This window comes from Rhinoraja longicauda, chromosome 15, assembly GCF_053455715.1.
Source record: "Rhinoraja longicauda isolate Sanriku21f chromosome 15, sRhiLon1.1, whole genome shotgun sequence".
Classification (NCBI taxonomy): domain Eukaryota; kingdom Metazoa; phylum Chordata; class Chondrichthyes; order Rajiformes; family Arhynchobatidae; genus Rhinoraja; species Rhinoraja longicauda.
This window is the reverse complement of record NC_135967.1, coordinates 44,068,338-44,092,106: the sequence shown is the minus strand read 5'-3', so window position 1 is coordinate 44,092,106 and position 23,769 is coordinate 44,068,338. Positions and strand designations below refer to the sequence as shown.

General features: G+C 44.3%; 1 protein-coding gene and 1 non-coding gene across 2 annotated transcripts in view; both read left to right on the top strand.

The window, feature by feature from the left end:
• The window catches only part of LOC144600693 (zinc finger MYM-type protein 3-like), an 89,842-nt gene that overhangs the window by 46,047 nt on the left and 20,026 nt on the right, over nt 1-23,769 (top strand). Inside the window, exons 12-16 of the mRNA XM_078412583.1 lie at nt 2,238-2,410; nt 5,178-5,343; nt 16,732-16,802; nt 19,135-19,315; nt 22,094-22,209. Of these exons, the coding sequence (XP_078268709.1) occupies nt 2,238-2,410; nt 5,178-5,343; nt 16,732-16,802; nt 19,135-19,315; nt 22,094-22,209 (707 nt within the window). The remainder of the gene's footprint in view (nt 1-2,237; nt 2,411-5,177; nt 5,344-16,731; nt 16,803-19,134; nt 19,316-22,093; nt 22,210-23,769) is intronic.
• trnas-cga (transfer RNA serine (anticodon CGA)) lies at nt 9,826-9,938 on the top strand. Its single transcript has 2 exons — nt 9,826-9,863; nt 9,893-9,938. It is a non-coding gene; the product is annotated as a tRNA-Ser (tRNA).

Here is a 23,769-nt window from a genome sequence, read left to right as displayed (position 1 = left end):
GAGTAACCCAGCAGGTCAGGCAGCATCTAGGAGAGAAGGAATGGGTGAGGTTTCGGGGCGAGACCAGTCTGAAGAAGGGTCTCGACCCGAAACGTCACCCATTCCTTCTCTCCTAGATGCTGCCTGACCTGCTGAGTTACTCCAGCATTTCGTGATACCTTCGATTTGTACCAGCATCTGCAGTTATTTTCCTACACATATTGAATGGCGGTGCTGGGTCGAAGGGCTGAATGGCCTAATCCTCCTATTTTCTATGTTTCTGCAATAAGATCTGTGACCATTTTAAGTTTGTGTGCCTTCATTAGTTTTTGTCAGGTGCACAGTTTCACTTGCTCTCAAATACAGATAGCCCTTGTTATAACGGACCACAGTGGAGGGAGTGTTGTCCATTATTGCCGATTGTCCGCAATAACAGAGCAAGGGATTCGATCCAGCTACCTAGTCCAGCCATTCTGTGAAACGACGGGTTGTGTTCAAATATAAAGTTATTTTTAACAGCTAAAACTGTATTTTTGTTCCTGCAAGTTAAAAATATTTCAGGCTGTTTGTTACGTTGTTCAATAGTGTGTCATTTCACAAGTGTCCATCAAAGCAATTGCTTGTCAATTTTAATGGCTTCTCTCAGTGTAACCAGCAGCCTGTGTTCTTAAAAGAGATATTGGTGTCTGATTACTGTGGGAACGCTCATTCCACTGTAACCAAAAGTTGTTATAAAGAAAGAGGTCCATAACAACGAGAGTTTACTGTATAGCAAAAGTGAAAGATTGAAATTGTTTCAAATGTGTGGCTTTGAAAACTAGCAATTCGCTTTAGTGAGAGACCATATAATTTCAAACTGAACTGCTCATTAGCTACAAAATATTTCTGCTTTTCTTAGTGTGAGAACTCGGATGCATGTTATTTAGTAGCTTGACAAAATTGTTTACCAATAGAGTAATTTGTTTAACATAATTGTACAATCAGACATGTTATTGTAAGGATGCCTTCACCAGCTGTGAAATGTTGAAATAGTATAAAGGTATTCATGAGCATTATTCAGAGTATAATTATTTTGGTGGGTTTTGGGGAAATGCAGCATGATCATTTGTCAGAGAGACGTCAGCATCATGATGCCTTTCGGTAATGCTGCATGCCGTAAGATGACACAGGACCTGTGTTAAATCATACACAACACTTGTCATTGATACATAGATGTGCCAAAAGCTCACGCTATACAGTAGCTGCTTATTAATCTGGTAGTTGCAGCTTCGTGCAGGGTAGAATTCTCGCTCAAGCAAATGGAGCGTTCTCCTTACTGTCGAAGTTGTCTGATCTGCAGATAGTTACACAAAATGCCGGAGAAAATTCAGTGGGACAGGCAGCATCTCTGGGGAGAGGGGGAATGGATGACGTTTTGGGACCTTTCCTCAGACTAAGAAGGTGGTTTGGTCTGAAGAAGACCACTAAAGAAGACTATGAAGGTGGATTGCATTGAACTGCAGATGCTGGTTTAAACCAAAGATAGACACAAAATGCTTGAGTAACTCAGCGGGACAGGCAGCATTGATGGAGAGAAGGAATGGGTGACGTTTTGAGTCGAGACCCTTCAGACTCGGCTACAGACTGATAGGGTTACAAGTGTGAAAGAGCACATTGCAGTCTCGAGCTGGAAGTGTGATGATAGTGCAGGTGACAACTCTTTGCGATGACTCTTAATCGTCATTACTCTTATTCCCATCCGAGAGTGGATGCGGAGAGTCTAGGACTAGAGGTCACAGCCTCAGAATTAAAGGACGTTCTTTTAGCAAGATGAGGAGAAATTTATTTAGTCAGCGGGTGATAAATCTGTGGAATTCTTTGCCACAGAAGGCTGTGGAGGCCAAGTCAGTGGATATTTTTAAGGCAGAGATAGATAGATTCTTGATTAGTACGGGTGTCAGAGGTTATGGGGAGAAGGCAGGAGAATGGGGTTAGGCGGGAGAGATAGATCAACTATGAATGAATGGTGGAGTAGACTAATTGGGTCGAATGGCCTAATTCTTCTCCTATCACTTATGACTTAATCTGTGGTGCCATTGGGATCAGGCTTCTTAGCATCTGCAAGAGGAGTCGGGAAGGAAAATAAATCATTGCTTGGTTCTCTCAATATTAGAAGGTTTGTTTTTGCTGCTGTCTTCTTGACGTGCTTTAATTCCCTCTCTCTTTTTCTCTCTCTCTCCCCCCCTCTCTCTCTCTCCCTCCGTGTGCATTGTCTGCAGGTTGTGTCCTTCTTTATAAGCAGGATTTTACCAAAAACCTGGGCTTGTGCTGCATCACCTGTGCGTACTGTTCCCAGACCTGTCAGAGGGGAGTGACCAAAGAGCTGGATGGAAATACATGGGATTTCTGTGGGGAGGAATGTAAAAGCAAATACCTACTGTGGTATTTCAAGGTCAGTAGGAGGTTGCCTATCATTAGTGTACTGCCCCTTGCATTCACCCTCACATTTTGTTTTGTTTCTTGTTCCACTTCCACTCCTGGGCGAGAAGAAAGTTTTATACCTGTAGATTAGAGCTTGTTTTTTTAATGTTGTGTGGTCGAAGAGGGGCCGGCCATATATAACTTCACATGATGCTTTTGACTGTGGTCCATCAATTTGGGTGTTAACTTTCTCAAGGTGCCGGTACGCCGTTCGGAAGGAAAGCGCTGGAGGGGTATAATTGTTTCCGTTTGAATGTGCAGATTGGAGAGGATAACCTTTTATTTCCCTCGCTCTCTTTCGCCCTGTGTGGCCATGTTCAAATGTAGTTCCCAGGTTATTTGCTCATGGGGGGGTGGGGGGGTGGGGGGGGGGGGGGGGAAACAGCACGTGCTCGCCTTGAACTGTAGGTTTATTGTGGCACCTTCATCTTTGGTGTGACTTTTGCCCCACCAGGCCGTCGCTAACCACTGGAGCTAATCAGGTATGATGTTTGAGAAACGATTGGAGTCTGAATAGGGTTATCAAGCACGTTTTGTTGTGAAAAAGTAAAGTGCCACGTGGTTGAAATTAGATGTTTGCATTGTGTTAATCTTGTGTACATGTAGTAAATGAAAGCATTTTCATCTGTTTAAGCATTTGAATTTACTGCAGTCCTGTTAAGTGAGTGATTTGTTAAAAAAAAAGAACGTGATTTTACAATTCATAAAGTGTTGAGAGAGTTTTCTGTGACTAACGTGCAAGATTCCATCCGCCCAGCACCCAATTAGTTGAGTCTGAATAGAATTATTGAATTACATCCTAATATTGCTGAGGGATATCTCTGGAAACAGTAGTTCTGAACTGTGTTCAAAGTTCTTGGGTACGAAAGTTATCAGTAAACTATGTCTGTGGAAGTCCCTTGGTATTAAAGAAAATGTCAGCATAGAAAATAAATGGACAGATCAGTCTGAACATTGTGTGCAATTATTAATTAGATCTATTTTACATTTTTTTTTACAAGCATTGGAATTATAAAGTTTTAAATGGAAGATGCTACAAAATTAGGGAGGTTGATTAATTTTCTAAGAGATGCAAGAACATTGAGTTACATTTTTGGGTTAGGCAGATATTTTGTACAATATGATTTAATGTGGAGAAATGTGAAGTGTTAATTATGCATGGCAGAAATGTAGAAAAAAAAGTAAAATTTCAAGAGCAGAGAGATTTCGGAATTAAAGGTACACAAATGTTTAAGCGGAGGGAGAAAGTTTATTCTAGTTTTAGAAGTGCTAGATTTATTTACTGCACTGAAGAAAGTTTCAAAATCCTTGATAGAAAAGAGAAATAATTAATATAAAGGCAAAATATGGAATGGAATACTTTATTGTCACCTGTGACAAGGCACGGTGAGATTATTTTGCTTGTATACCCAATGTATACAAATTAGAGTATGCATTGGGTACACATATGTAGTAATGGTAACTATGGTTTCAGTATAAGGAGGGGCTAAAGAAGTAGGATGACTGCAGGTTTTTACGGTTCTTGATGATAAAATCAGAAACGTTGATGATTTGGATCATACGCCTAGGTCACCCTTTAAAAGAGAAAGCAATGACACAAATGGAAAGTCAATATTTTCAAATAAAAGAGGATTGAAAGGTGGAGTACTGCAAAACAAATTACGTGTGAAAGGGAAATTATTTACGGGCACGTGTAGTGGAATAACATCAAGAAAATGCACTCGTGGACAAAAGGCCCACGAATGAAGTGTCCTTGAGTTGCACAAGCATCCCCATGGATTGAGCAGGTAAGTTCTTCACTGCCACGTCAAATGCCACCACTCTGAAGATGCACACAGCCAGAGAAATAGTTCCGGAAGCTTCTTCTGTACCGGCACAACTCGGAAGATTAAACTGAAGTAGGTAATGGAATTGATAATTTATCTTTGCACCATTGCAGGCCGCTATGTATACATGCATATGTCACATTAACAGCGGAAAGAAGAAAAGTATTTCTCATTGTGCTGTAGTTGAACAAAATCTGTTCTTTTTGCAATTTTACGTATCCCAATGTTAGCTGCCTTGGCAGTTTAAAAAAAAAAATGTTTCTTCCAATGTTTCTCCACAGGCATGTTGTGAAGAGGCCAAACTTAACAAGAAGCAGGGCTGTTTTCTTGCAGATGACAATGTTGTATTTAGAATGTTGAATTTCACCGTCTTGTCATTCTGACTTGGAAACAAATCCTCTCTGCCCTTCCTCTCAATGTTAATGGACCCGCGGAACAAACTCCCAGCAAAAAGCAATTAATGGTGTTGATTAACTCCTTCAAAAAGGGGGGAAAAAAAAGGCTAGAATACGATTTCTGGTTCTCGAGACAGGTACAGGCAGAGATCACCAAATGCTCCATGGAACACTGGTTTCTGTGCTCCCGAGATGGTGGAATTTTCAACTGTTTGACTAACTGTGGATGGAGTTTGTGGAGGCATATGTATTTTGGTGGGAGGGGGTGTGTGTGAAGAAACTTTGCAGAACTTTCCCTCAGGTCACTGAATATACAAGGTGGAGCCCTTGTTAGGGCATGTTGTACATGGTCTTTGGAAGGAGCAGGCTTGACGGACTGAATCTCTCGCTCTCTCTCTCTCTCTCTCTCTTTCTACGCTTTGTGTTAAAGCAGCTGCGACCTGCCTTTGTGTGCGAGCTTGTTTGTTTGGGTGCGGAAAGGGGTGACTGCTGCCTAATTCTTCACTGTGCCCCTCAGGTAGCCAGATGCCATGCCTGCAAGCGTCAAGGCAAGCTTCTGGAAACGGTACACTGGCGCGGGGAAATTAAACTCTTCTGCAACCAGCATTGCCTCTTGCGCTTCTACAGTCAGCAAAACCAGCCCAATCTAGCGACGCAGAAGGGACCGGAAAGTCTGCTCAACAGTAAGTGGGGAAGAGGAAACAGCCGCATGTTGTAGGCAGTGGACGTGATGTAGAAGTAGAGCAAAGTCGCCAAGTGGCGCTTCGCAAGATGCAGATTTAATAGTCGATAGCCATTTCGCGGCAACCATCGAGACGTGACTGCTTGACTATTCTTAGCTGTTGTTTGGGAGTTCCGCTCTTCGCTGTATGTAGCTGCATCCTGTGCATCTCTGTACACTTGTCACTGTAGGTCATTTGTTCACTCTTCATGGAGGATCGTGGGTGATGTGCAGCGTAGTTTCTCCAGCATTTTCACTGGACATCGAGTCATACAGCATGGAAACGGGCACTTCGGCCCAACTTGCCCACGCCGACCAACATGTCCCATTCACGTTAGTCCCACTTGCCTGCCTTTGGCCCATATCTCTCTCAACCTGTCCTATTCATGTACATGTCTGATTGCTTCTTAAATGTTGCCATAGTCCCTCCCTGCCTCACCTACCTCCTCTGGCAACTCGTTCCATACACCCACCTCCCTTTGCAAGAAAAAAGTTACCCCTCAGATTCCTCTAAAATCTTTCCCCCTTCACCTTAAGCCTATACCCTCTGGTTCTTGATTTCCCCCACGCTGGGCAAGAGAGTCTGTGCGTCCACCCGATCTATTCCTCCAATGATTTTTACACTCATCTATAAGATCACCCCTTATCTGTGCTCTAGAGAATAGAGTCCCAGCCTGCTCAGCCGCTCCCTATAGTCCTGGCAGCACCCTTGTAAATCTTCTCTGTGTCCTTTCCAACTATTGAGCACCAGATGAAAGCCAATCTTGAACTGAATAATATTGTAGTAAACTTGCGACTGTAGAGGCATACTCAGGCACTGTTGCAGCCAATAATTTAATCATCCTCTTCTCAAAAACTGCTGCAGCTCTGCTTTTACGATTATTGCAATCTTAATTGCATTTACCCCCACCATTTTCCCAATTGCACGCTTATTAGTTTAGCTCAGAGATAGTGTGAGAACAGGCCCTTAGACCCACAGAGTCCACACCGACCATTAATCACGTGGACTCTGGTTCTATCCTGCACACTTTGGGCAATGTATCAAAGCCAATTGACGTATATATACATGAGTTTGGAGTGGGAGGAAACCGGAGTACTTGGGCAAAACCCATGCGGTCACGGGGAGAACGTACAAACTCCGTACAGACAGCACCATAGTCGGGATCGAACCCGGGTCTCTGGCGCTGTAAGGAAGCAACTCTACTAGCTAGGAAACAGGAACACCTGGAAAATAACCAGGCAGTCGTGGAGAACATACAAGCTCCACAGGCAGAGCGTACAATCTTATTCTGAAGAATGGTTAGCTTGGCCATCATTTGCTGACACTCATTTTGATTCCCCACCTGCCTCTTCAAAAAAACCTAAACTCCATTGACTTTTGATTTTTTAAAAAGTTATTTTATCATTGCTTATAAAGAATTTCCCCCCTGCTGCCCTTTTGGGTTAGTTAGGAATTCATGCACATGTTGACAGGAAATGGGGAGAGGAAAGGGTCCAAGTCCTTTATTTTGACTGCTGAGGGGTGCTGGAGTGGTTTAACAGTGGCACTTAACCCATTCCTTCTGAGTATGAACCAGGCATGAACCATGGGTTTGCCCTGTAACAATAGTGCTAGAATGATAATTGCCAACTTAATAATTACATAAAATAAATTCCCCCCAACCACCCTCTCTAATCATGGCATTGAAGGGCAGAAGAGTGGCACAGCAGTAGAGTTGCGGCCTTACAGCGCCATGGACCTGGGTTCGACCCTGACAACGGATGCTGTCTGTAGAGTTTGTATGTTTCCCCCATGATGTGCGTGGGTTTTCTCCAGGTTTCCCCCACACTCCAAAGATGTTTGGGTTGTAGGTTAATTGGCTTCGGTAAAATTGTAAAAAGAAATCGTTAGATCCCGTGTGCAGGGATCGCTGGTCGGCGCGGACACGGTGGGCCGAATGACCTGGTTCCACGCCGTACCTCTAAACTAAAGTACATGTTTTTCATGAGAGCCTTCACAGGATGCCCCATATTTTTAAAATCTTGCGGCAAATAAAATTCAATTTGATCATAACCAAGTCAAGTCCAAAAATGTGTTTGACAGGCCTGGTTGATCACTAAGGGTAGGGTAGGACAGCAGGAGAATTTTCACAGCCCTCAGATAGTATCGTTGGATTTTGTTTTTGCAGTAAATCTGAATCTCTGTTTGATGTTTGATCCCAACACACATTCTACTTCTCACAGTGCTAGACTGTATGTAGTATCTGCCGCGATTATATACTCTTATCGTGAAGCATGCAATCTGGCTTGGGTGACAGTGATACCAGTGAACCAAACGTGACTGAGTGCAGTCATAGTCTCTCAGTCTGTTGTGCAAGTTCAACCTGTGAAATTGCAAAACATATTGCAAGTATCCATAACTGTGATTATCTTTAATATCTCCTCTCTTCTGGTGGAGGTATTAACAAATTTATTGGAAGCCAGCCAAGTTCTCACCAAGAATTGTTTTCTCCCCCCCCCCCCCCCCCCCCCACCTCCCATGCTTTGATGTTTGTTATTCTGCCAGTGATGCAGCGGTAGAGTTGCTGCCTCACAGCGCCGGAGGTGCCTTGGTTTGATCCTGAGCACGGGTGCTGTCTGTGTGGAATTTGCAGGTTCCCCCTGTGGTCGGGTGTGGGGTTTTTTTCTTCCCCCTAATGCTCCAGTTTCCTCCCATATTCCAAAGACGTGCAGGTTTGTAGGTTAATTGGCTTCAGTAAATTGTCCCAGGTGTGTGTAGGAACTATGGGACACAGTGGGCCGAAGGGACTGTTTCCACGCTGTATCTCTAAACTAAACTAAACATTTAAAGGATGAAGGCTGATCTTTTATCTGCAAGGACGTGAATGCTATTTTTATCTCCGTAGAATTTTTAAAGAGTAGCTTTCGTGGAAATGCAGTAGGAAGGAACCGCAGATGCTGATTTAACCTGAAGATGGACACAAAATGCTGGAGTAACTCAGCAGGACAGGCAGCATCTCTGGAGAGAAGGAGTGGGTGACGTTTTCGATCGAGAGTCTAAAGAAGGGTCTCGACCCGAAACGTCTCCCATTCCTTCTCCCCAAAGATGCTTCCTGTCCCCCTGAGTTACTCCGGCATTTTGTGTCTATCTTTAGTAGGAATGCAGTTGCACAGGCCTTCACCTGATATGTTCACACAGAATCCTGTTTGATTGTCTTATAATTTAGCTTTTAGTGTTTTCAGTTTGCTGTTCATTAAATTCACAAAATGCGCTCAATTATATGGATTGCTGGAGAAACTATTGATTGATGCAAGGATTTGGCTAATGACGTCTAAACTCAGAACATGTTAATTGTTTTAATAAAATAGACCCGGAGTGATATTAAAATGAATACAAAAATTGATGGATCCTAAAGCTCAAATAGGTGTGAATTAAACAATGCAAAATTCCCGACCTGAAACGCCACCTATCCCTTTTCTCCAGAGATGCTGCCTGACCTGATCAGTTATTCTAGCACTGTCTATCTTTGCAATATTTGGTCTTTGTCTTTGTTTCGGCATCTTTAACTAGGATTAGCGTGACGTGTTTCACAGTGCACATGAAACGTTATACAGTGCCCTCCAAGTAGTAAAAAAAAATAACCACCTGCCTTCTTGCGATTTGGTTTTTCGGAGTTGGATAAATTTGGGGGAATATTGATCTGTAAAACTTTTTCGGGTGAAACATTGCTAGATGTGTTACCTCTCTATAGTATGTACGCATTGTTGACTAGGGCAATGTTTAGTGTTCATTGTTGGTGTTGTGCCACAGCCTTAAGCCACTGTTGGGCGGCAAGGTGGCTCCTGTACATCGACGAGACCAAGCGCAGGCTCGGCGATCGTTTCGCTGAATACCTCCGCTCAGTCCGCCTTAACCTACCTGATCTCCTGGTTGCTCAGCACTTTATAACTCCCCCTCCTATTCCCAATCTGACCTTTCTGCCCTGGGCCTCCTCCATTGTCAGAGTGAGGCCCAGCGCATATTTGGAGGAACAGCACCTCGTATTTCGCTTGGGTAGCTTGCACCCCAGCGGTATGAACATTGAGTTTTCTAACTTCAAATAGCCCTTGCTTTCCCTCTCTCTCCATCCCCTCCCCCTTTCCAGTTCTCCCGCCAGTCTTACTGTGTCCGACTACATTCTATCTCTGTCCCGCCCACTCCCCTGATTTCAGTCTGAAGAAGGGTCTCGACCCGAAACGTCACCCATTCCTTCTCTCCGGAGATGCTGCCTGTCCCGCTGAGTTACTCCAGCATTTTGTGTCTACCTTGCATTTAGGAAATGTTCCGCAGTGATCTTTGAATCAAACGTTGTGGACTCATGTACCAAAATCACATAAAAGAAGCTTGTAAATAATTCTGGAGTGATGAAATTACGTTTTTAACTGAGATTGCAAGGTATTAGAATGATTATTCATTCTGATGTATGTCCGGGTGGCCGGGTGGTCTAAGGCGCCAGACTCGAGGAATAAAGTCCTTTGGTGTCAAGCGGGTGTTCTGGTCTCCAACTGGAGGCGTGGGTTCGAATCCCACTTCTGACACGCTACATTCTGTGTAAATCTCTGCCTCGGAAGGCAGTGGAGGCCAATTCACTGGATGTATTCAAGAGAGATTTAGATGTAGTCCTTAAGGCTAACGGAATCGAGGGATATGGGGAGAAAGCAGGAACGGGGGACTGATTTTGGATGATCAGCCATGATCATATTGAATGGTGGTGCTGGCTCGAAAGGCTGAATGGCCTACTCCTGCACCTATTTTTCTGTGCATTTCATTAAATTTGTGACTTTAATTGTAGTTGAAGGGATATACCACTGCCAGGACTGCATTGCCCAAGGTAGACTTCGACAGCAGTCCATGGTTTTGTAGTCACTGTTACGAATACTGTCTTACTCCTTCCAGCTTTGAAGAATTTAAAAAAAAATCATACTGATTTAAATTACCAATTGCTGTTGTGCCAATAACTGGTTCTGGGATATAATGGTTATAATCCAATAAAATAACCTGCACAGCGCATGTACTTGGCATTTCTTCAGTACCGGGGGTTTCATTTAAAGGTGAATTCTGCTTTCTTGTAAAAATAAAAGCAGTGAATATTGTTTCGGTTTAAACTAAAGGGCAGTAAATTAACATTAAATTAAATGTGGGAGCAAATTTAATCAACAATATGTGCCGACCTCAAGAAACTGTCGGGCATCCACATATTTATTTTATTATCACGTGTACTGAGGTCCAGTGAAAAGCTTTTGTGGCATCCTAACCAGCCAGCAGAAGGATTTGTGGCATTGGTTTGAATGGTATTTTTATACCGTAAGACCGTCCACTTTTGCTGTTAAGGATAGCAAGAAAACCCCTCAGAAATGCTGTCTTGTGGCTCACTCCAAACTGTCGTGTTATGTGTGTTGGAAGGAACTGACTGGATAGACACAAAATGCTGGAGTAACTCAGTTGGGCAGGCAGCGTCTCTGGAGGGAAGGAATGGGTGACGCTTCGGGTCTCGACTCGAGAGCCTTCTTTAGCCTGTAGATGGGTAAAATTAATTTGAAGGAAGAGGACAGGATGCTGAGGCATGTCGTTTATGTTCTCCATCAAGTCTACTCTGACATTCAATCTTGGCTGATCTCTCTTTCCCTCTCAACCCCATTCTCCTGCCTTCTCCCCATAACCCCGGCACCCGTATGAATCAAGATTCTATCATCCTCACGAATGTGTGGATACGTTTCCTGTTCTGTCCATGTATTTTGTGAATCGTGCTATCAATAATTTGGACGATGATGAATGTGACATAGAAGGCAAATTTTTCTCTACTACCTGGCAAATTTTGAGATGTGAAGGTGTTTCTTCCTGTGTCAGAAGGAACTGCAGATGCTGGTTTAAACTGAAGATAGACACAAAATGCTGGAGTAACTCAGCGGGGCAGGCAGCATCTCTGGAGAGAAGGAATGGGTGACGTTCAGGGTCGAGATCCTTCTTCAGACTGATTTCTTCCTGTGCTTGTTGGACGGCGAGTAGTTATTGGGGCTAGTGTTTCACTCGTGCTAACTGCAATTGGCTTGATGTTGCAGTCAAAGCCATGTTTTCTTTGAGAGTCTTCTTTGGACCATTGTGGTCCATGACAGAGTGCCATGTCTGTTTGCTGAGGTCGGAAGGATCTTAGTTTTTAACATTAGACTATGAAAGTCCTTTCCTACTCAGACTGTAGATTAATGTAGTTTGGTTTATTGTCACGTACCGAGGCACAGTGACGGAGTCAGGGGGTATGGGGAGAAGGCAGGAACGGGGTACTGATTGAGAATGATCAGCCATGATCGCATTGAATGGCGGTGCTGGCTCGAAGGGCCGAATGGCCTCCTCCTGCACCTATTGTCTATAAAAGCTTTAGTTGCATGCTAACCAGTTAGCGGAAAGACTATACATGATTACAATTGAGCCATCCTCAGTGCACAGATATATGATAAAGGAAAGTAGACACAAAATGCTGGAGTAACTCAGCGGGTCAGGCAGCATCTCGGGAGAGAAGGAATGGGTGACGTTTTGGGTCGAGACCCTTCTTCAGACTGATGTCAGGGGAGGGGGCGGGGCAAAGGATAAAGGAAATAACGTTTGGTGTAAGATGTAGTCCAGTAAAGTCCAAATAGGGAATCCCAGGGTCTCCAATGAGGTAGATGGTAGCTCAGGACCGCTCTCTAGTTGTTGATAGAACGGTTCAGTTGCCTGATAACAGTTGGGAAGAAACTCCCTGTATCTGGAGATGTGGGTTTTCGTGGCTTTATGCCTTAGACAATAGACAATAGGTGCAGGAGGCGGCCATTCAGCCCTTTGAGCCAGCACCGCCATTCAATGCGATCATGGCTGATCACTCTCAATCAGTACCCCGTTCCTGCCTTCTCCCCATACCCCCTCACTCCGCTATCCTTAAGACCTCTATCCAGCTCTCTCTTGAAAGCATCCAACAAACTGGCCTCCACTGCCTTCTGAGGCAGAGAATTCCACACCTTCACCACTCTCTGACTGAAAAAGTTCTTCCTCATCTCCGTTCTAAATGGCCTACCCCTTATTCTTAAACTGTGGCCCCTTGTTCTGGACTCCCCCAACATTGGGAACATGTTTCCTGTCTCTAATGTGTCCAATCCCCTAATTATCTTATATGTTTCAATAAGATCCCCCCTCATCTTTCTAAATTCCAGTGTATACAAGCCTAATTGCTCCAGCCTTTCAACGTACGACAGTCCCGCCATTCCGGGAATTAACCTAGTGAACCTACGCTGCACGCCCTCAATAACAAGAATATCTAGCCTTTTGCTAGATGGGTGAAGAGAGAGTGACCGTGGTGAGACTTGTCCTTTGCCGAGGCAGCATAAAGTGTACATGGAGTCAATGATTAACTCCAGGGAACCTGTGGAAGTTGGATCAATATAGCAATGGATAGATGGTTCCGTGTCATAGACTTCCTTGCAGTCTAATCTGCAATGGGGTTGGGTCCATGGTGGATGTCTTGGTGGGGTTCACGTCTTGCACTTATCTTGGGATTGAAGGAGAATAATTCTTTTGAATCTGGCCATTTGTGAAAAGAACCCTTCGTAATCTCCGTAGGAAGGAACTACAGATGCTGGTTTATCCCGAAGATGGACATAAAATGCTGGAGTACGCTTCTATGCATTTTGAGCACTTCAAGATCATCCTATTTCCTCCTGTGCTCCAAGACATAGTTATCTGTGTCCTTAACACACATTATGTGGACGTTCTTACTTGCTGTGTGTTATCTGACAAATACCAATGCATGGATTAGGGGAGTGGGCACTTGCACCGCTGAGGAAATTCAGTGCTTGTCCTGTCCAGGTCGTACCAAGCATTTCTTCAGGACTCAAATAGAACATGGAACATAGAAAAGTACATTATGGGAGCAGGCCCTTTTGGCCCATGATGTCTCTGCTGAACATAAAGCACCTTCGCTCAGTCCGCCTTGGTCTTGGCGATCCCTGGTTACCAAACATTTTAACTCCCCTTCCTGTTCCCACACTGACTTTTCTGTCATGGGCCTTCTCCACTGCCAGAGTGAGGCCACACACAAATTGGAGGAACAGCCCCTCGTATTTCACTTGGCCAGCTTACAACCCAGCAGTCTGAATATTGATTTAATTTCAAGTAACCCTTGCATTCCCCCTCTCTCCGTCCATCCTTGTCCTGCTAGTTTCACTGGTCGTATCCCTTCATTATCACCTTTTCCACAGCCAACAATGGACCATTGTGGGCACCACCTTTCTTTGGTCATCAGTGCCGTCTCTGATTTATTCTGTACCTCTTGTTTCCCTCTTCCCTGACTCAGTCTGAAGAAGGGTCTCGACCCAAAAAGCCACCCATTCCTTTTCTCCAGAGATGCTGCCTGTCCCACTAAGTTACTTTGGTATTTTGTGCCTATTCTCATTGCAACAAGAGTTTGCTTTCTTTTTTCGTTTATGCCACATACACCTTTCCAGGGGTTGTGTTCGAAACCACCATGGGGAAATTGGCTTGTTTCCTGTTGGGACTCAGGTCTGAGGTTGTTCAAAGTTGGAGTAGAGTGTAAGAAGGAACTGCAGATGCTGGTTTACACTGAAGACGGAGGCAAAATACTGGGGTAACTCAGCAGGACAGGCAGCATCTCTGGAGAGAAGGAATGGGTGACGTTTTGGGTCGAGCCCCTTCTGTGTTCCACTTTGACTTCCCTGATGACTCCATTGATAGCGAGCCAGAGGGTCATGAGGTGTTTTTTTTAATCACAGATGGGTCACAGAGAAGCTTTAGGTTTACAATTGTCACATGTTCTGTAGAAGTTTGTACGTCATTGGCGACTTGCCAAAATACCTCGTTCTGCTCAGGAAGTAGAGGCAGCCTTGGCAGTTTTAGTTTAGTTTTAGAGATGCAGTCGGGGTTCACCGAGTCCGCACCGACCAGCGATCCCCACGCATTAACACTATCCTACACACACTATGGACAATTTACACATGCACCAAGCCACTTAACCTACAAACCTGTATGTCTTTGGTGTGTGGGAGGAAACCAAAGATCTCTGAGTAAACCCACGCAGGTCACGGGGGGAATTTACAAACTCTGTACAGACAGCACCCGTAGTCGGGATCGAACCCGGGTCTCCGGCGCTGCGAGGCAGCAACTCTACCGCTGGGCAGCTGTTGCATCAACGTGGTTGGTCCACAACAGATCTCCTCTGCTCCCTCATTCTTTCTGATGGAACCACGCACATGAAGATGGTTGTGTTCCTTCAGTTTTCCATCTGGAAAGAGTTCCTGCAGCTTTATTCTTTGATTGGCTGCCTGGTGCCGGTCGGAATGCAATAGACAATAGACAATAGGTGCAGGAGGAGGCCATTCGGCCCTTCGAGTGTGGATGCGGGTGTGAAAGCTTTGAGTTGCTGGGCAAAGACAGCGATCTGATCAGCTCTGTCCATCTTGAGATACACGCACAATGCTGGAGTCACTCGGTGGGACAGGCAGCATCTCTGGAGAAAAGGAACGGGTGACGTTTCAGGTTGAGACCCTTCTTTAGACTTCTTTAGTCAAGTCAAGTTTATTTGTCACATACACATACACGATGTGCAGTGAAATGAAAGTGGCAATGCCTGCGGATTGTGCACAAAAAAGAATTACAGTTACAGCATATAAATAAAGTTAATATAGAGAAGACAAAATTTAGTCCCTGGAGTTGTAAAAGTTAACAGTCCTGATGGCCTGTGGGAAGAAACTCCGTCTCATCCGCTCCGTTTTCACAGCGTGACAGCGGAGGCGTTTGCCTGACCGTAGCATCTGGAACAGTCCGTTGCTGGGGTGGTAGGGGTCCCCCATAATGTTGCTGGCTCTGGATCTGCACCTCCTGATGTATAGGTCCTGCAGGGGGGGCGAGTGTAGTTCCCATGGTGCGTTCTGCGTTACATAGATAAGGAAGTGCAAGGTTTTGAAAACAGGACACGGAATGGAGATCAAGGCAAATGTGGAATAGATCATTGTTGGGAGAAAGTAACAACAAAGCAAACGGAGATAACATGTAGGCAGAGACAGTAAGACTGATCTGAGAACAGGGGAGAGAAGGAAAGTAGGGGTTACATCAAGTTAGAGAGGTCAATGTTCTACCGCTGGGGTGTAAGCTGCCCAAGCGAAATATGAGGTACTGTTTCTCCAGTTTGCGTTGGGCCTCACTCTGACAATTGGAGAGCAGGCGGGATCACAGGGGGGGGAGCAGTGAGAGGATGTTGCTGATGTCTCTTGTCCCTCTTGGGGTTGTCTACGGTCCTGATGTTTCATATCCTCAACTTCACTTTGAAGAGTGTCTGACTCTGATTTCTTGCCCATTACACACCAGCTGGTGCGTGGGCTTGAGATGTTAGAAGTCCTGATTCATAGGCATGTTAATCTAAGATGTGTGTGTCGCAATAAGAGACTTATAATTGTGGGACTCTTGCCTTTGTCTTTGAGAACAGTTCAATTGCCTTCACCGGTTTTAGCAAATGTAATGATTTTGACACTGGTGTGCGTTTAACCACCTGAGAAATGTTCCTTTTGAACAATGAACCTGCTGCTTGATTTGTGTACGGTAGAATGGTGCGACAGGGGAATTGTGTTTTAGCTTGTACATGGCAATGTTGAGTTTTATTTTGCATGGATTAGGTAGAAGATCCTTTTTGCATGCATTCTCTTTTATTGTGTGAGTGCAGTAATTCCTAGCTCCAGTTTTTGGTCGCATGCCTTGTTTTAAGTTTCAGTTTGCAACTAACTCTGTAGTTCTGTTCTGTGTGTGGCCTCTTGCCTGGTAGGTACTTGTACGATGCAGCCCAAACTCATTTTCAGAGTAGCATAGAGACCTGTTCTCTCTTCCCCACCCCAACCCACATCCACCCCCAATGTCAGTCTGCGCCCCCCAAATATCCTCCTGAGCCCGTTCATTCAATTGCCGACATTTCAGAAGAATGTTTTTGTTTTCATTTAGTCGTGCAAACAAATGCATTGAACATGTTGTGGAATATTTTCTGAAAGGGAAGATGATTACACCTTGTGTGTTGTCCCAGAGCCTCTGATTTGTAGTGTGCCGTGCACATATCGCACAATCAGCGCAGAACGAATGCAGTTACAGAGATGTGCCGTGGTGACCTCAAAAGATTTCCACGTTAATGTGGGCAAATTATTATTTTATTTTATTTATTTTTTGCAAGTTGACTACTTAAACTGAGGTTTTTTTGTTTTTTTTTGTTGCAAACTTGCACACCCACAATTGTGCGCACACTCTAATGTGCACATTCACAAACATCGGCTCAGTTTGTTTCAAACAATCTGTGTCTTTTGTTTGCAGATGAGACGCAGGAGTCTAAGAATGCGACGTCTCCGATCCCCTCTCCGACTCCCTCTCCCACGAAATTTGAAGTAAGTAACGCTTTTTCGTTTTGAATGATCTTCCACCTACCATAGGAATGGATTGAAGTGTGTTTTTTTTTGCCATTTTAACGCCACAATCAGTATGCTTCCTCCCATGTCCCGGGTGCTAGCTGAACACTTGTGGGATTGAACTCTTGAGCTCCAAGGTATGTTCCATATTCCATTCACAGCTTTAAGGAGTTGGTTCCATCGTTAGAGAGGGTCCCTTGTAAGTTGGATGCACTCTGTACTTTCCAGGCAGGTTGAGCATGTGTGATCACCAGTCAGGCAGCTGCAGTGTTAATGATTTTTTGTTTAATCACTTTAATCCTCTACATTTGCTTTCGCTTTGTGCTATTCTGCAGAATGTGAGATTTTGTTTCTGATTTTTTTTTTCTGCGTACCACTACATAAAAGCATCATGGATGCACAAGTGTAAGATTGAACAAGGAACGATATTAATGGCTGATTTAATCTCACTGCTTCCACCGCCTTGTGCAATCTGACCTGTGAAGGATTCCATGCCAACAGTGTAATCATAAGAGGGGAAAGTTCTGCAAAATATAATGGTCTCCAGAGATAATTGAACAAAACTCTACCGTTTCTATCTTGTATTTATATTTCTCGCTTAAATCTAGTCAGCAACCCTGTGCAGTCCCAGCATTGAAAGAATCACACTGTTCCATGGAGCATTTGATTTATCTTTGTGCTTATCCTACCTTCAAATCCATTATTAACCATTTATTTTATATAACTTTTATTTATTAAGGAGTTAATCAGCAAAGCATTGGTAAAAAAAGCAGTGTGAATGCTGAATATCTGAAATAAAAACAAAAACAAAAATGCTGGAAGAGTGCAGGCCATTCAACATCTGAAAGCGAAAAATAGGTAAAGTTTCAGATTTGACTCTTCATCAGAATTGTGTATTTAAGCATATTTTGTTTGTATTTCAGTTTTTAAGGCATTAACTGCTTTTATTGTGAGTTTCTTACAAAGGTGCACTTACCCCATCCCCATTCCCCCCCCCCCCCCCCTCCCGGGAAGGGGAAGATGGCAACGAGCTGAAAAACCTGAAGTGTTATTTGCATCTAGAAAATTTTGTTCAAAACGGAATGGAGAGCAATTCTGTGCGTGTTTAATCACGGAGTTTCTTCCTTCTGTCCTGCAGCTGTTTGAGATTGAAATTTCGATTTTTAACACACAAAAAAAAGACAATTCTACCCGATTTTTGTTATTTTTTTAACTTGACTTAATTGGAGGTGAATAGCCAATGATTGCAGACAGGGGAGGGGGTTTATAGTCCTCTTCTGTCTGTGCTGTCAAGTGGGTTGCTGGTCTACTGCTTACCACTGGGTTATGGTGGAGACTCGGTGTTCGATTCATGATGATAAGGACTCTGGGGGGGGGGGGGGGGGGGGGGGGTGGGAAGAGGGTGGAAAGCCTTGTGACTTTCTCAATTCGCCTCCACAGCTGTAAGGTGTTAGACAAAATGGTGATCGCCACACTACATGTACAAAATGCAGCGCGTTCAATTGACGAACAGTGAAGAGACACCGTGTTTCATTAGGTGCCGAGGGGGGGGGGGGGCAAAATATGATACATTTGTTTATTACAGAGATCTGAAATTTGTTTATAAAAAAATACACACAATTACTAAAGTTTTGTATTTAAAAACAAAAGTTGTGAAGTGCGGGATCTGGGATTGGGAATGTTACATGTGTTTCTTTTGTTGTCTCCTTGTAGCTTTCATAACATTTAGTTACATTCCATATATTCTTTGACAAATTATCAATGTGTTTTTTTTTTCCATTTCCCTCCCCCTTCTCCCCCACCCCCATCTCCTTCCTTCTTCCCCCCCCCCCCCCCCATCTCCTTCCTTCTCTCCCCCCACCCCCCCACATTTTAACCCTACTAACCCACTCTGGGGTTGACTTGTGATTGCAAGGAAATCTCTGGCACCTTGCCCAGTGGTCAGTCTCGGGCAAGATTGGGCAGTGAAGGTGATGGAGAGAGCACAGTTCAACCTGACTCTGCCGTCTCCTCGATGACCACACAGGTACACATGAGCGGGCATTGCCAGAAAGTTATTTGGAACAGCGCCATGGAAGGGCGGCTTTATGCTTTGGTTCCCGTGACCCCGCGACTGAATTTGGCCGAGATCAAATTTTTGGTCTCGGACCAAAACAAAATTCAGCTTGAAAATTTCCTCCTCTTCTCTTCCGTTGCAGTTTCACGTGTGATTATATTTATCCGTATTTGCGGGTAAAAATAAGCCTGTTCAATTTTCCAATGGTTTGATAACGGTCCTGTGTCTTTCTAATTTTGAACTATTCCTTATTAGGCATCTGTACAGACTCGGTCATCAAAACAACCGCCGCCACCACCACCTCCACTGCCACCTCCTTCACCACCCTCTCCACCTCCTGTTACACTGAAGAATAAGGCAATACTGTGCAAACCCTTGACTCAGAACAAGGGCATCTCCTGTAAACCCGAAATGAAGTCCAAAGGATGTCAAACAGGTAAGTAATCAAGCCGAAGATGAAATACAATAAAAACATAACAATAAATATGGAAAGGTGAATTATACCCCCCTTGAGAACTTTGAATACAGAGCTTTATTTGTCATTCGGTACCGAGGTACCGAACGAAATTACATCTCCAGCAGTCACACAAAAAAAAAAAAGAACACAAGACACACGACCCCAACACAAACATCCATCACAGTGACTCCAAACACCCCCTCACTGTGATGGAGGCAACAAAACTTCCACTCTCTTCCCCACGCTCACGGACAGACAGCTCGTCCCCGACCGACCCGCACAGTCCCCGCAAGGGGATGGAAGTTTGGATATTGTAACATTGACATCGAATAGTGAAAGGTTTGTATAGAGTGGATGTGGAGAGGATGTTTCCACTAGGGGGAGTCTAGGACCTGAGGACATAGCCTCAAAATTAAAGGACGCTCTTTTAGAAAGGAGGAGAGGAGGAACTTCTTTAGTTAATCTGTGGAACTCACTGCCACAGAGGGCTGCGGAGGCCAAGTAAGTGGATATTTTTACAGCAGAGATGGACAAATTCTTCATTAGAATGGGTGTCAAGGGTTATGGGAAGGCAGGAAAATGGGATTAGGAGGCAGAGATCAGCCATGATTGAGTGGCGGAGTAGACTCGATGGGCCGAATGGCCTAATTCTACTATGACTTATGAACGGCGCATCAAGAGTTGTCATTATGTCCCAGATAGAACAATGAAATTCTTACTTGTAGCAGCACTGCAGAATATGTAAACATAGTATTTTGTAAATAATAAAATAAACGAGAAAAAAAAAGTATAGTGCCTGTATATGTACACACACACACACACACACACACACACACACACACACACACACACACACACACACACACACACACACACACACACACACACACACACACAGACGCACAATATAGTGCAAAAAGACCCAACCAATGCCCCCAAGTCCATGTAGTTCAGTGCATATTTGGAGGTTGTGGCCTTTAATAGCCTGATGGCTGTTTATACCAAAGATAGATACAGAGTACTGGAGTAACTCAGCGGGTCAGGTAGCAGCTCTGGAGAACATTGACAGCTGATATTTCGGGTCATAGGTTCTAGGAGCAGAATTAGTCTATTCGGCCCATCAAGTGTACTCTGCCATTCAATCATGGCTGAATCTATCCCTCTCAACCCGATTCTCCTGCCTTCTCCCCATAACCCCTGACACTTGTACTAATCAATAATCTGTCGATGTCTGCTCTACAAATATCCACTGATACCCTTCTTCAGTCTGACCAGAGGGGAGGAACTGGAAGCAGGAAAAGACCAGGACGAATCAGGGCTGGCAAGCAGATGACACCAAGCAGGGCGGTTCCCATGGGCCGATTGTTGGTTTGAGACAGTATGGTCCCGACCTGAAACGTCGCCTCTCCGTGTCCTCCAGAGACGCTGCCTGACCCGCTGAGTATAGCTCACAGACAGAATATAGCTGATTATCAAAGATACTAGAGGAGCAAGATGAACCACTCCATCGAAATCACGTGTACTGGAGTGTAGTACGCAAAGGAGCGTAACGTCCGCCATTTTAGTAAGCAAGACCCGCCGTTCGCTTTGCCTCTCGCAGTGTTTTGGGGGAACAGTATGAGTGATGATACCATAAAAATGCAGAATATATCTCATCTATCAATTCACATATTTTTGTTGTTTTTCTTTTAAAATGTTTCTGCAAGTTTCTGCCGACTGAAATGGCGCTGTGACATACTATGGTTTTTACGGTCGAGTGGTCTATCTTGCTCTGCTCTAGTATCTTTGCTGATTACTATTGTAAAGTGAAAGGTCTCTTTTGAGACCTTTGGATATTGTAACATTGACATAGATTAGTGAAAGGCTTGGATAGAGTGGTTGTGGAGAGGATGTTTCCACTAGTGGGAGAGCCTAGAACCACAGGTCACAGCCTCAGAATTAAAGGACGGTCTTGAAGGAAGGAGATGAGGAGGAATTTTTTTAGTCAGAGGGTGGTGGATCTGGAATTCTTTGCCACAGAAGGCTGTGAAGTCCGTCAATAGACATTTTTAAGGCAATTCTTGATTATTACGGGCGTTGGGTTATGGAAAGAAGGCAGGGGAATGGGGTTAGGATGGAGAGATAGATCAGCCACGATAAAATGGCAGAGTAGACTTGATAGGCCGAATGGCCTAATTCTGCTCCTATCACTTATGTCCTTAAGATTGAGCATATTAATCCTAGTCTACCTGATAGTTTGCCCTACCCATACCTCTCGTGATTTTCCGTGCCTCTATCACCCCCTCAATCTCCAGCATCACAGTGAAAACAACCCAGGTTTGTCTACCGGCGTTTATGAAAATTCTTCATTATTCGATGCATTTTGTTTCTCGCTTGATACAGTTCTGAATCTTGACGTATAAAATCATGTGTCAATTGCTTTTTGTTGTATTATTATCTGGGAAAGGAATCTGTAGAAATCGAAACTTCATTCTGCAGCTGAAAGTTAATTTTAGTAAGAAGAAAAAATTCTCATTTCGGGTCACACAAAGCGCAGTAGCTTTAAAACAAGTAAATCCGATCAAGTAATTTCTGATCAGCAAGTCTGGAGGAGGGTCTCGACCCGAAAAGTCACCCATTCCTTCGCTCCATAGATGCTGCCTGTCCCGCTGAGTTACTCTAGCCTTTTGTGTCTTATTTTCAGTAATTTCATACGTTCTGTGAAACTTTGCGTTTTTTGAACACAGTTGTAAAACTCTTGTCCGATTTCTGTTCCAGAAGAGGAGTGGAAGCCGCACTTCATTGTGGTGCCCATCCCTGTACCAGTCTTCATTCCAGTGCCTATGCATATGTATTGTCAAAGTACCCCAGTGCCTTTCTCGATGCCAATCCCGGTAAGCTTCACGTCGTCTTTTGAGTCAAATGTGGTTACAGATGCTCCTCGACTTACGATATTTCAACCTTACGATGGTGCAAAATAGACAATAGACAATAGGTGCAGGAGTAGGCCATTCGGCCCTTTGAGCCAGCACCGCCATTCAATGTGATCATGGCTGATCATTCTCAATCAGTACCCCGTTCCTGCCCTCTCCCCATACCCCCTGACTCCGCTATCATTAAGAGCTCTATCCAGCTCTCTCTTGAATGCATTCAGAGAATTGGCCTCCACTGCCTTCTGAGGCAGAGAATTCCACAGATTTACAACTCTGACTGAAAAAGTTTTTCCTCATCTCCGTTCTAAATGGCCTATCCCTTACTCTTAAACTGTGGCCCCTGGTTCTGGACTCCCACAACATTGGGAACATGTTTCCTGCCTCTAGCGTGTCCAACCCTTTAATAATCTTATGTTTCGATAAGTTCCACTCTCATCCTTCTAAATTCCAGTGCATACAAGCCTAGCCACTCCAGTCTTTCAACATACGACAGTTCCGTCATTCCGGGAATTAACCTAGTAAACCTACGCGGCACGCCCTCAATAGCAAGAATATCCTTCCTTGGGAGGAAACACATTTCAGTAGAAGCCGTACTTTTAATTTTGATCTTTTCCCTGGGCTTTTCCCGGTAGCACATACCTGTCTGTTGCTCAGACTGGCAGTGTCTTGTGCGGTACGATACTCTGGTGATGCCGGGCAACGGCAGCGAGCCACAGCTCCCATTCAGCCACGATTGGGAACTGCCACTGCCATGATGTTTGGTAGGTTAGGTGTAATAAATGCATTTTCCACCTACCATATTTTCGATTTACGATGGGTTTATCGGAAGGTAACCCCATCGTAAGTTGAGGAGCACCTGTATTAGTTTTTCTTTTAGAGATACAGCGTGGAAACGGGATATGGGTGTCGGCGGTTATGGGGAGAAGGCAGGAGAATAGAAACATAGAAAATAGGTGCAGGAGTAGGCCATTCGGCCCTTTAATCTAGCACCGCCATTCAATGGGATCATGGCTGATCATCCAACGAGATACTGATTTTGGATGATCAGCCATGATTTCATATAGAATGGCAGTGCTGGCTCGAGTGGCCTACTCCTGCACCTATTTTCTATGTTTCTATGACCCCGGGTGGGGTTTTTTCCAGGTGCTCTGGTTTCCTCCCACATCCTAAAACATGCAGGCTTGTAGGTTAATTGAGCTCTGTAAATTGCCCCCCCCCCCCCCCCCCCGTGTGTATTGGGACAACTAGTGTGAACAGGTGATCATGGTCTCGGCGTGGGCTCGATAGGCCGAAGGGCCTGTTTTCATGCTGTATCTCGAAAACCAAAACGAAAAACTGAGGTTATCATAAATTATTGTCTGCATGTGGTTTTAGTTATGATAGTTTGGGTTGGTTTAGATTTAACTTCATTCAAATGTATTTTTTTAAAATGAAGCCAATAAGATACAAGTCATTTCGGTGTACAGAAATGTTTGTGGTGAGAATGTTAGTGGGCCTCCAAATGTTACTTTGATAACGAGC